The sequence below is a fragment of the Aristolochia californica genome, unplaced genomic scaffold (assembly GCF_029961685.1).
Source record: "Aristolochia californica isolate CCGP_79_NKW_82.1479 unplaced genomic scaffold, dmAriCali1.0.hap1 SCAF_2, whole genome shotgun sequence".
In the NCBI taxonomy this organism is placed as follows: Eukaryota; Viridiplantae; Streptophyta; class Magnoliopsida; order Piperales; family Aristolochiaceae; genus Aristolochia; species Aristolochia californica.
This window is the reverse complement of record NW_027181881.1, coordinates 6,142,323-6,155,660: the sequence shown is the minus strand read 5'-3', so window position 1 is coordinate 6,155,660 and position 13,338 is coordinate 6,142,323. Positions and strand designations below refer to the sequence as shown.

Below are 13,338 nucleotides of genomic sequence, written 5' to 3'. Positions count from 1 at the left end.
TGTCAGCAGATAAAGCTGTGTTTTTTTTCTTTTCTTTTTCGCTCCAGATATATTAACATAATAATTAATTAAAAAATATTTTTTATAATAAATTAATATAGATTATAGTTTAGTCTAACTTAATACAATATTACGTGTTAAAATTAAATATAGTAATAATAGTAAATAAATAAATAAATTATTTTATTAATAACATAAGATAGATTTTAATGTAGTATAATTTAATAATATAATTACAAAAAATATAAAATTATTTGTTTAATTAATTATAATAAATAGAATACTGAAATAAAAATGTATACTTTTATAATGTCTAGATACTTGATTAAATTCTTACTTTAACGATATCTTAATTATCATTCTTAAATCACTAATTTAATATAGTATTAGCAGTAATGAATATAATAAATAAATAAAAATAATATTTAATTAATAACTTAAGATAGATTTTAATATAGTATAAATTAATGATATAATTACGAAAAAATAAAAATATTTTTAATTAACTTTAAAATTAAAAATTAAATACTAAAAAACAAAGTTATTTTCATAATTTATAAATAAATATCTACATTATCTTATATAAATAAATAAATAAAAAATAGGATACTTTATTATAAAAAGACTTTGATAGAAGGTAATATGGGTTAATACTTTTAAAGCCATGATAAAATAATTTCTTTGAAGAATACTTAATAATAAATTGAATTACTTGTAAAAGTGCACAATTCGCTATATAAAAATAAATATTTAGATAACAACATGTTCATGTCTTTAATAAAAAAAAAATCAAGTTAGTATATGTGAAAAATAACTTACATGTTCAAATTCAGTAAGGTATAATAATCAACATTCACTCCACATATGAGTCACTAAGACATCTCACTAATATGATGTTCTTGCAGATTATAATGCACGCTTCTTTCGAATATTTGTTAATTAGTTGTCATAATCCACAAGACCATCACTATCATCGTTATCTTGATCATCATTTATACCAAAGGTCTCATCATCTTCTCCACCAAATTCATTACCTGAATCATCCTCTTCATCTTAAAGATATCCATGTAATATTCTGTACGTATATAATTATGTAATACACAACAAACAATTATAGTTTTTGTCTATATCTTAAAAGTAAATTGAGGAGCGTCTTTCAATATTTGAAATCAAGCTTTTACGCCCCAAAAGTACGCTCAATAGTAGTCCTCAAGGACAAATGCCTTCGGTTGAATAATTCTTTCTCATTTTTAGGAAAATTATCTTCAAATTCTTGCAAATGATAACAAGTGCCTCGATATAGAGCCAAAAATCCTAGAAGATTTGCATAACCCGCATCAACTAAATAATATTTACCTACTATGGAAGATATATTCTACATGAATTAATTGAATATAATAATAGATAAAAAATACTAAGTAAAAAAAAAATATTTACCTTCAGGTACCCAAAGTTTATCTCATTAAATTAATACTGACTTTAGGACACATAAATCAATTGTTAATACCTTTCATCCAGCAAGTATATAAGTAAATTGTATGTCAAATGTGCATGCCGCCATTATATTATGTGAGAAAAAACCCTTTCTGTTACATAATCTTGCTTGTTGTTCAAACGGGATGTAAACTTTGAAATGAGTTCCATCAATAGCCCAATACAATCCTAATGACACCATTTCAATTAATACAAACATAAATTTTATATGAACTTAAAATTATTTGTTTAGGAGGAGTAAGGAAGCTACATAGTTTCATCGAGTATATTGGCACAAAAATATCGAAGGACCATCTATTGGAGATACGAGTAGGTGGATTTGGAGTTATTTTGGGAAATAAATACCCTACAAATGAATGGCAGCATGCATGGTAGTTGAAGCTTCCAGATGGGACTATAATGACCATCGTGATTTCCTTCGTGCCACACCAGGTCTTACTACAAAACCGAGATATGAAGCAGAAGACCTCATCGAAGGCAATGGAGAATAGTTTGGAGATGAAAATGCAAAAGGGTAAGAATAAGAGGAGGAAAGAGTGGAAGAAGATAGGGCTCAACAAACTCCTATTTTTTTCTACCCGTAATTAGATAAAATCTCACACCCCAACAGTTCTTACTTACAGCGGAAATGGTTTGTTCACTATTGAAACCAGTTGCGCTAAAACCTCGAGGCTTTAGCGCAACTGATTTCAATATGGTATCAGAGCAAGGTAGGTCCCGTGTTCGAATCCCGCTCCCACCACTTTCCACGGTTTGTTCCCCGTGCTTTATACGGGCCCCAAATTTGAATTTCATGGGTTGTCCCATACGGGAGAGTGTTGAGATATTTATATCAACCAGGCCAGTCCTTGTAGATTTACTTGTTGTGCTTTCCTAAAAGGTTCGAGCCTTTTAGCACAATGTTTCAATATAGTATTAGGGCAAGGTTGGTCCCGAGTTCAAGTTTGGCACCTGTTTCCGCGAGCCACAAATGGCAACGTCTGGGAGAGTGTTGGGAAATTAATATGGACCAGGGCCGATCCCTCCCACCCCTCTTTTTTATTCCTATTGATGAAGCATCGTTTGGATTTAAAAAAAAAAAAATCCGATCTTCTGAATGAATTCCTTATGGATGTAAATGGCAGTATGCCAGGGCCTGTAATAGAAGGAGCCATTAATCTCCTTTATTGCTCTGCACTTCCATTAAGTGAAGCATGTGCTGTAGTAGTTGAGAAAGAGAAAGAGTTGTCCACTTGTCCTGCTTAACGGTGAAAGTGATTGAGCTCAGCAGCAATCCAATTGTGTTGCTTTATGAGACGATGAATGCTTCAGTGCTTAACTCTGGGATTCAACGAAATCTCGAATCAGGTTAGATTGGAAGTACGAACAGAGGATTTAGTGTTTCGGTTTCCCTGTTACAGGAAATACATTCAATTGATTTCTCACTTTGACAATTGCATTGGGCGCCCCAGATGTTCGTTTCTGTATCATATATTAAAAGCTTCTACTTCAGAAAAAAAGGAAACCATCGCAGTGAACAAGTAAGCATAAAAAATTCAAAAACTAATCTCTGCAACCTTCAAATTCTTAAACCATCGAGCAATAAAAGGGCATATATTAATATACCAGTTCACCCGCTCACACAGGTGAACCAATAAAAGGAAAAAAATCAATGCAGATGATAGAAAATTGCAGTGGCGTGGGCAGTCCCTAGTTTGTCTACACTCCCACTGGTAGATTGCAGTAAACAAGTTCTCAGCTTTGATGGATTTATCCACGGCGAAGGACGATAATGGTTAGCTGCGTTGAGAGCGACTTGATAGCGGTTCCATATTAAATTGGGTCACAGAGGCAGAGAGCTTTCTGTGGATATTTGAAATCAGTAAAGGCATAAAGCCTTTCTCTCTGTCTCTTCTCTCCCGCATTCAAATCTTTCCATTTATAGTGGCCCACTGTCACTGCTCCTCCTACAAGCCAATTCTTGCAATCGAAGAAGATGAGCAACGTTCATAGCTAGGTTGTCGGTATCTCACCCCTTTAAAAAAACCAAAAAAGGACTTCAGTTTTAGACTTTTTCAATCCCTCCAGAAAAATATCTGGGATATGACGCCCAAGTTCTGGTCTAGAATTGAATAACACTTCTATGGGAACACGTTGCTCGGAACTGAGAATTCTGTGACGAGAAGGGTAGAGAAAATGGAACCCAGATTTTGTATCACACAATCCGTAGACTTTTTTTTTTTTTATTAAGAAAGGCTCTCTTTTCCGATTGACGCGTTTAAATTTTTTTACAATGGCAACAACCATAGCATGAAACCAAATTAAGCTCACAGATTGCCGTGTGTGTAAGTTATGATGTATAAGATTCGGAAGAGGTAGAGCACTTAAAGAGATTAGTTGAAGGTCTTAGTCTGCACCAACCAAGAAGCCACAGCATACTTGCAGGTCGTAATACCTTAATTTTTTATCTATTCTATCAATCATAAAGAAACATGCGGACGCTTAACTTTCTGCTTCTCTTCTGCTCTGCTACTGCTTTTGCTTTGTTTTGTTTTGAAAAAAACCGATTTAAGTTGATGAGAAAATTGTCTACAGAATTGAAAAACATCATTATAATGGATGTTCTTCTTTTTCCAAATATTTTAACAAAAATTGAACTTACTTTGTGAGTTTTTAAGTTTTCTAATAATTTCAGTTATCGTATCCTTTGTATGTCTACGGAAATGGGGCTACGTACATATACAGTTGACTACTTTAATCTTGCGGAAGCACTTTCAGCTGTCTTCTTTATATTGGACTGTTGCAGAGTCCTGAAAAGAGGAACAAAAGAAGAAGAAAAAAAATCTGGAAAAGCAAACGACATCCCGCTTTTCAAACTCTGGCAAGGGGGGCTCATCTCGTGAAACTATTTATAATTTTTATGTAAACAGCAAATCAGGTCACCGCTTCCTGTAGGCATCCGATTCTGAAATCTTCTTCCCTTCTCTGTTCTCGTCTTTTCCTCCCATTTGGATTTTCTCCTATTATTCGGAACATGCTTGACTGACGGGTTTAAGGAAGATCAAGCGTCTTTGTTACGGAGTTTTCTCCAATCCTTTCTGGTGTTGCCTTCGCTTCTGATGTCTCGGTTCTGGTGCGATTTTTTTTTCCTTTTTTATCTGTTTCTTTTGACTTTGTTGAAATTTTTGTCCACACACAAGGATGGGCTATTTAATTGCTGTTGATTTTGTTGGGTTTTGCACAAGAATGCATCCTATTGCTTTGGAAGCAGCTGTTATTCATCTTGAACTAGATCAGTAAATTCTCTTCTCTTGATAGTATTGAATTATCAGAATAAATTTCAAGTTTTAAAATCGATGGGAGGAGAGCATTGCAACTCGAAAGTTCTGATAAGTTTGAGTTTACTCAATTGGTTTCTTCCTCTACCAGGCTCTATATTTTTTCCTTTGCATTTTAATGCTTTACTCTTTTACTGCTTTGTTCGACTTCTCGTATTGGCATTTGTAGCCAGTATCGACGTTTTCTTGCTGTTGTTTTACTGAAATTAAATTGTCTCTTCTTTGAATTATTATTCATAAAATGATATTTTCCCTTGTTTTTAGCTCTTTTCCTTGTAGCTTTTCTTTTCCTACGGCAAAACAATAGCTTCTTGTCGTGCATCTTCTTGTAAATAAGAGGCTAATTCTCCATGAGAATTACCTTCCGCTTGCATTTCCTCGTTCTTGTTTAAATCGTCTACTCTTATTGACTGCTATTCTTTCATGTCGTGTATTCTATTTCTCCGGACTTGATCATTTAATAAAGAATATTTACAACTTGGTAGGTTTCTGTGTCAGATAATTTTGATTTGTTCTGGCTCTTTGAAAGATCTCAGTAGTCAAACTGGTGTTGCTTAATTAATATTTTCATAGCACTTCCTGTTATGTTATTTTTGGTTGATTGGCTAGCCAAGAATCAAAATTTCGTGCTCTTAGTATATCCATGATTATTAATCTGTCATTCCATTCATTGTGGTCGTTGGCTTTGCCTTTTGAAAAAAAAAAAAAAACAAATTTGTGTTTTTATTTTTAAGTCTCTGCGAGTACTTGTTTACATCCTTGTGGGAGCCTGTCAGAAGTTTTATGGAGTCATCTTAACTCATCATCATGTTTCTATGACTTTCATAAATTTGTTATTTTGGATGATTGTTTCTGCTAACCCTCATATGTTATATTTAGTAATTACTTCCTCTCTAACCCAAATTGACACTTGTATCACTCTCCAACTGATACAAACATGGGTGATGAACCGATGGAATATCTTCTGAGTGGACTTGATGTCAGTGCTATTTGAGTAAATGATGTGTTTGGTTCGTGTAAAATTTTTACATAAACGATCCTTTAGAGATTGTGTATCACCCATTTCTTATAGCGTCTAGTAATTAATCAAATGCCCTGCCCTTTAAAGGTATTTATGAACCAAGACGATGGTAAAGAGAATCTCATGGTTCTCTTGTAGAGCTGATATTCTGATACTGTGCCAAACATTTCAAATTATAAGTTGACCCATTTTCCAACATCTGAAGTGTGATGAAATAATTTACAGTAGAAGATGAACTTTTCTGTGGATATTTGTTGGTTACACTATGTAGTGGCTAACCAGTAGTCTATTTTCCTCTACCTGAAGTTACTGGAATAGCTGTGGAGAATATGTGAGGGTTGCACAGTTAAGAAGCCATTTAGATCATGACTTGCTGCCATCCAAAGCAGGGGCAAATATAAGCTACTATCAGGTTTTTTCCATCACTTTTGGCTGTAAGTCCTGAGACGCTTTTGTAGCCACCAATCTTTCTAGTCAAGCTTTTCAGTAATTGATGAGCCCTTACAGGTGCATAGTGGGAGTAAATAATCTACAATCAGTTTTTTTCCCTCCATAATTGGCTACAATTCCTGAGACGCTTTTTAGCCACCAATCCTCATGGCCAAGCTTTTCAATTATTGATGAGCTTCACATTTGCCTAGTGGGAGTCAATTCTATACAATCTAAGAGAACTAAAATGTAATCCAGAAACATGCCTAGTGAGTGAATTTTATACAGTTTACCTCTTAGTTTGTTGATCAAGTTGCAATTTCAATTAGGAGCATATTTTTTCAAAAAAAAAAAACAATTTCAATTAGGAGCACTGAAATGTAATCTAGAAACAGGCAAACATGTATATCTCGGGGTGGCACCAAACCAAACCGGCTCGCAAACTTTTCGAGCTCGGCTCAGTTCAGTTTTTACTTGAGCTCGGCTCGAGTTCAAAATTGAAATAAGGCTCTTTAAGTATAACAAGCCAAACTTGAGATTTCCAAGCTCGGTTTGTTAGCTCGTGGGCCGACTCGTTAACATAGATTTTTTTACAAAAATACTCTTTACTCTAATTGCTCTTGTCAATTCCCTCTTTAGTTGGTTGATAGTTGCTTTTATTTACCTCGAACCTCAAAGACAATCAATCATTCAGCCTTTTTGGGTCCCTCAACATCTAATGTTGTTGTTTGCCAATGGAATAAACACTATTGATGAATGTGTTTGTTTTTTTCTTTTAGGTTTATTAAGCTGGTTATTATACATTAGTATGCTCCATTGCAAAATCTTGGAGTCATATGTGATACCTTGCAGTTCAATGGTACCAAGGTCATCACAATATTCTCTTTATTTTTTATAATTTTCTTTAGTTTTAAATGTAGGTTGGAGCTTGAACCCGGCTTAAGCTTGGGCTCAAACTCGGTTAAAAATTTTGGGCTCAAGCTCGATTCCAATTTTAGGCTCGAGGCTGAGCTCGAGATCGAAGTATTCAGATCAAGCCAAGCTCGAACATAGGTAGGTTTGAACTTGGCTCAGATCGATGCCACTCCCATGTATATCCATGTCATTGAAGTAGTTGCAATCATATGAAATTTACTAAGGCTACATTCCACCTAATGCTCTTTGACACATTCTCTGAAGAACTTTGACACAACTGTGACATTTCGCTCTTGATTACACTGAAAGCAGAGTGATAATGCAACCTACTGTAACTAAAAAGCGTGGATGTGCAGAGCAAATTAAAAGCAACTTAAATTTTATTGACTGAATTGTTACATTTTAGACAAATACATGTTCTTTTGGAGTCCATGGGAGGGGTCATTGTTTCCAACATTCATTTTACTGTCAATTTTTACCTCTCTTGACTTGTAATGAAATCATCCTTTATGTGCTTTGTGCTCTCCAGATGATCTATTCCCCATGACAGCCACACAAGTAGGGAGTATGGCATCACTGAGCAGTGACCTATTTTATGACATATTAAGGCGTCTTGATGGTGCAACTCTAGCCAGTGCAGGATGCGCTTGTGCTGATTTCCATTCCATATCAAGAGAAGAGACAATATGGGAGAATGTTTGCCAGTCTCTCTGGCCATCAACAAAGAGAGAAGATGTTAGAAGCTTAATCTCTTCAATTGGCGGGTTCCGGAAGTTTTATGCGGACTGCTTCCCACTTATTGTGAACAAAGATGTTCCTATGGTTCAGTGGGATCCTGATCTTGAGTACTTTGAGGAATGGTTTGAAGCAGAATACTATGGTGACCATGACGAACATGACAGTGTTTCACCTTCAGATTTTGTCTCCATTGTGGACATTAGGTATAAAGATAAAGCGATATATTCAAAGGTTCTTTGGGGAATTCCTGATTCGGATGGCTTCCACGGTTGGTTCTACAACTGTCCATTTCGGATCGACCTGTTAAGCTATTCTGATGGGGAGGATGATCACGATGCAGAGGTTACCCTCTCAGTTGCTGATGGGCTTCCATCAATTACATCTATTGAGAAGGAAAGAAAAGATGGGAAACTATGGAGGGAGCTCCGGGAGGGGATTAGGTTAAGTTGGATAGTTGTGAACCGAAAGATGAAGCAATGTGCTAATCTTGCAAGTTGGAGCCCTCTTGGGGGGCAAAGACATTGGCCCACAGACAAGGACTTTCTGATAAGGTTTGGATCAGTGCTTCCTGCTAAGCAGATCCTTCCTTGTCAAGCTGTAGAATGTATTATTAGTATGAAGTTTAGAGTAGTTTACACTGATGAGGCAGAGAGTAGTGGTCAGATGAGACTTAAGCTAACGGAACTAAGCATGCAGTTGGAAGATATGGCAGGCGCTCATGTTAATGGCCGAAACAGTTTACTGGTGCTGAAAGAAGCCTTAAGCTGCCGTAGGAGCAAAAATTACAGTGAGGTTTTAGAGTCCTGTCATTTGTACTCGAAAGTCCAGAGTGAACTGAAGGAGGAAAAGATGAGAAATGAAAGCCGTCTTGATAAACTATGTATTTTTTGTGGCATTGCTGCATTCCTTACCTTTTGCTACTACATTTTGTAAAGAGGATCAGGCTCTTCTCTCTCTAATGCTTTTCACATGTAACATTAGAAATTTAGTGGCATGTACTTCACTTACTAATTTGTTGATTATGCTTTGCTGCTTACTAGTAGAACCTAGTTGTTTGACCTCACCACATGACTGAAATTATGTTACATTTGCTCCAGGTCTTTGTTGTGTTGGCCAAGGCGGTGTCTTAAGAAGGCGGTGAAATGAGATACAAACTAAAATTTAAGTTTCGAGGTACAATCAAAAGTAAATAGATAAACAAAATGGGAACACATGTAGACAAATACAAGGAGGTAAAAATTTTATTATCAATGTTTCTCTAGTAGTAATTACCACCCACCAACTTTTACTCTGGAAAATTTTCACTATGTTGCTCTTCTAGTGAATACAAAGATATTTCGATTCTCTTTAAGCTAAATGTAATACCCGATTAGATAAATATTCCAAGAGATCTGGTATAATCAGATTCTGCCATTAGGCTTTTTTTTTTTTTTTAGATTCAAAGCTCTAGAATGCCCAATCTTTTAACTCTCATAGGAAGTAGGATAAAAAGTTACTAAAGAGTTTAAGGATTTAGTAATATAACTCACAAATAAAAGATTGACCAGGAAGTTTAGAACAAATAGAATAGAATCTAAGGACATTTGTGGAGTAGAGTGAATTGTACCCTCCCCTGAATAGAAGAAGTGAATTCATCAACTAAAGTAATTCGACAATATAAATGAGACGGATTAATAGACTAAAATAAGGAGGGCATACCTGACGTCTGTAGAGGCTCCTGAATCAATGATCCAAGAGGGATAATGAGACACATTCAATGCAATCATATCTGTACTAGCCATTGTGACACTTATTGAGGAAGGAGCAGCCTCAGTAGTTTGAGGAGCAGTAGATGATGCAATCAGCTAGCCCAATCATTGTACTAATTGTTGAATTTCCTCCAAAGATCTTGTGTGAGGAGGCATCCTTATATGTGACTATAGAGTTGGCCCAGGTAGGCTTACCAATATTTTCTTAGCATTTCTCAAAAATATGGTTAGTCCTACCACAAAGAACATATTTCTGATTCCCCCGATCATTTCGACCACTACCTCAAGTAGAGAAAGAGCAATCTCTACCTCTATTACTACACCACAGAATTGACCATCAAGCTTACTAGTAGAAGACTAGAAGTTAAGAGCAGCTACTTTTGAGAGAGCTCCATCGAAATCATTCTTATTTCCTACAACACCTTTAACCTGAAGAACTCTATTAAAGGCTTGTTCGAGGGTGATCACATCCTCATTGGCCAACAACCGGGCTCGAATAACATCATACTCAAGTCCCAAACCATCCAAAAATTAGGCTACTTGAATGTAATTTTATTTCGTATGAATATCTTAAATATTCGTAGTAAAATTATAGAATATATTGATTTTCTATAGTACGCCCCTCATCTTAGTGAAATAATTTGTTACTGATCTACTTCTTTGCTTCATATAAAATAATTCACATATAACTCATAGATTTTTGACAAATTACTTTCTTGAGCTAAAATGGAGTAGCCATTAACCAACGGGCTATGGAAGGTAGAAAAAGGAAAAAAATTAAAATTTTACCCTATTAGTCTAGAAATCTAAGATGATCCTTCAAGAAGACTGCTAAAGATTGAGAGACGGTCCTCGAAATTGAAAGAAACAAGCCCAAGACTTGCGCTACTTCTCTAATACCATGAAAAGTATGAGATTTGGGAATGAAATAGAAGACAAAAAAAAAGGAAAAAAAGAGATCAGGGGGAAGAACAGTCTTGCAACCCAGAAGAACGTGCTAGAAAAAACACGTCACCCCTCTTTTTAATTAGGGTTCAAGTGATATTTTACAAAAAAGATAGAAATGTCCCTCAATACTCAAAATAATATATATATATCCTAAAATACATGTCTAAATTGAATAAAATTGAACCATAAATAGAATAAGGCATTATCTATCTAACTGTCATACTATAAGAGAAAAATATAATATAAAAAATAACCGAAATACCCCAGAACTAGTATTTTAACAATCCACAATAAATAAATAAAGAGGAAACTATAACGAAGAATTATTTTCAAAGTGTGTAATAGGTTCAGAAATGTCAGAGGATAGAATCTATCGGTATGTTGTATGATATAAATTCGCTCCAATATAGACTTATGTGACACTAGAATCAATGTCAAATTTGTTGACAGTATATAACATCAAATATGAAACAATATACTAAATTAGGTACTATATTAGATTATAATAAACTACTATGTTAGGTTGTAATAAAGTAGTATGTTATGGTTTTACCTAATGTTTGGTTACCACTAACATAAGGACCAAATATAGTGATTGCCCCTGCTATTAAGGATTTTGAATTACATTTATTGCATTAGGTTTCTGCCAATAGTGCTCATGAATACATGTTCAGATTAGTATAAATTTTAATAATTACTATTAAAAAAATTATTTCCGAGAAGATGAGCATCGGTAATGCGATGTCGGCAGACCGAAAAAAGTTAAAAAAAAAAAAAAAAAAAAAAAAAAAAACCTGTTTCGTCTCCATTGATGAAATCCGAGTTTTTTTTAAAAAAATTTCAGAAAAAACTCCATGTCTATCTCAACAGGAAGGGTAAATTTGGTTCTTAAAGATAAACATCTCGTCATGTGGGTCATTTCCAAACACACATCCCTTTCATGTCTGCAGCTGTATTATCCCTTCGCATAACATTGAATAGCAGAAACGGCAATAAACCCTGAGGCAAACAGTGGTAAGTCCTTAAATGAGTGGGTCTTTCAATCGTTGTTGGATTTCATTTCTGCCCATTACTGCACATTGATTTGATCATCTTTGCCTAATTACGTCGGTGACTTCGCTTTCAACAAGTTTCGTCCAAATCCGATCAAATGGTCAGTAGCTCTTGTGCCTGACAGTGTTTGACGACAAAGGTAAAAGTTTTCCAACGCAGTCAGTTTTTTGTGTATCTCGAGAAGCAAGGAACCCTCCTGAAGTAGTCTTGGTTGATTCCTGGAACACATATCCCCTTCTCGTCTTGGAAGCTGAACTCGACCTTCCGTTAAGTTCACACAAACTTCAGAATATATGTTTTGCGTGCGGAGGAGAAAGCGAAATAATCTGCCCAGACGGAGAGTGAACGTGAGAGAGTGCATCATTCCTAAAATCCTTTTTCAGCTCTGCTTTGTGGTAAAAGGAGAGCTAATGAGAGATGAAACCATTATTGTAATCATCGGGCTATCAATTTAACTTAATATTTGATCCATACTCAACGTGCTAACAATCGAATCAGAATTGCTTAACGAATGAGACTATATGAGATATATTTAGAGAGAAGGAGAGAGGAATCTGATGACGGAATTATAAGCATTGAGTGTTTACCATGCTTCTCCACGAAGCTTCCAGCAAAAGTATCACAGAAGGGTCGGAGTGATTGGCAGGGGTCCATCTTTTGTTTTTTATTTTTCGCCCTTTTCTCCGTTCTTCTAAGACATATCTTAGGCTCTTGTCAAGATCCCATTCATATAATTGATGTCGTTGTTCGTGGGCAAGCAAACGCGCGTTGCTGCGCAAGCTACGGAACGTGGACTTTAGAATACGAGAAGCTCCTTTCTCACATTCCCTATTCTTTTACAACCGCACCGGCCAGTTCAGAGTTGACTCCAATTCGATCGTGTCTTGATGCTGCTCAACCGCTTTAATTATAAACACGACCCCCCCCTCCCCCCCCCCCCCCCCCCCCCTTCTCTCTGGGGGACCAAACAAACACCTTCTCGATGAAAAGATTTTCTAAGTTGTGTTTTTACAGAGAATTCTTCACTTGGACATTTTATCAAACACCATGTGCCCTTGAAGCGGCACGACTTAATTGTAAAAAGTACAGACCACTACCCACTACGCCGCCCGCTCACGGCGTCATTTGCGGAGCATGTATTCCCAGACGTGGATGAGGAGTGAAGAGCTGATTAAACCGGTGGTTTCCGCTTTAGATTCCCCATCGACCTCAACCCACAAATGCACGGCGTTCACTCCTCCACTCCACTCTTCCAGACCAATCTGTCGGTCATTTTCGCCACTCCGTTCCCCTTACATGGATTAACGTACGAGCCTGACACCATTATTGGATTCACGAGCGAGTGATTTTCTTTGCTTAGAAAAACCTGAATGTGACCTTTTCTGCTATTTCGGCCTTCACGGGTGCGCAAGAATCATCTCCTCTTCTTTCATTCCCCTCCCGAGTATATTCACCCGGCTATGATTTCAGTTGGTTCAATCGCATAAAGATAAATAAATGAATAATAATATTCCAATGTAAAAGAAAATAAGAGCCGTTGCGCCGCTGCGCGTCGAAAAGTGAAGAGGCTGCATTGAACACTTATCATTCCCTCTCCGGTGCTTTAAAGACCAAACATGCCACGCAAGGAAGAGGTAAATCTGGCTACAGGGAATCGAAAATTTATTTCTGGCTT

At 36.1% G+C, this 13,338-nt stretch overlaps 1 protein-coding gene across 1 annotated transcript; it reads left to right on the top strand.

Moving 5' to 3' along the window:
- Positions 1-4,308: 4,308 nt before the first annotated feature.
- LOC137956789 (probable F-box protein At2g36090) lies at positions 4,309-8,968 on the top strand. The gene is made up of 2 exons (XM_068804413.1): positions 4,309-4,606; positions 7,706-8,968. Exon 2 carries the CDS (start codon positions 7,720-7,722, stop codon positions 8,845-8,847), a length of 1,128 nt encoding a protein of 375 aa, XP_068660514.1. The 5' UTR covers positions 4,309-4,606; positions 7,706-7,719; the 3' UTR covers positions 8,848-8,968.
- The last annotated feature ends 4,370 nt before the right edge of the window (positions 8,969-13,338 follow it).

Bases quoted from the DNA above. Each gene is read 5' to 3' on its own strand.
- LOC137956789 (XM_068804413.1), top strand. From the start codon at position 7,720: ATGACAGCCACACAAGTAGGGAGTATGGCATCACTGAGCAGTGACCTA.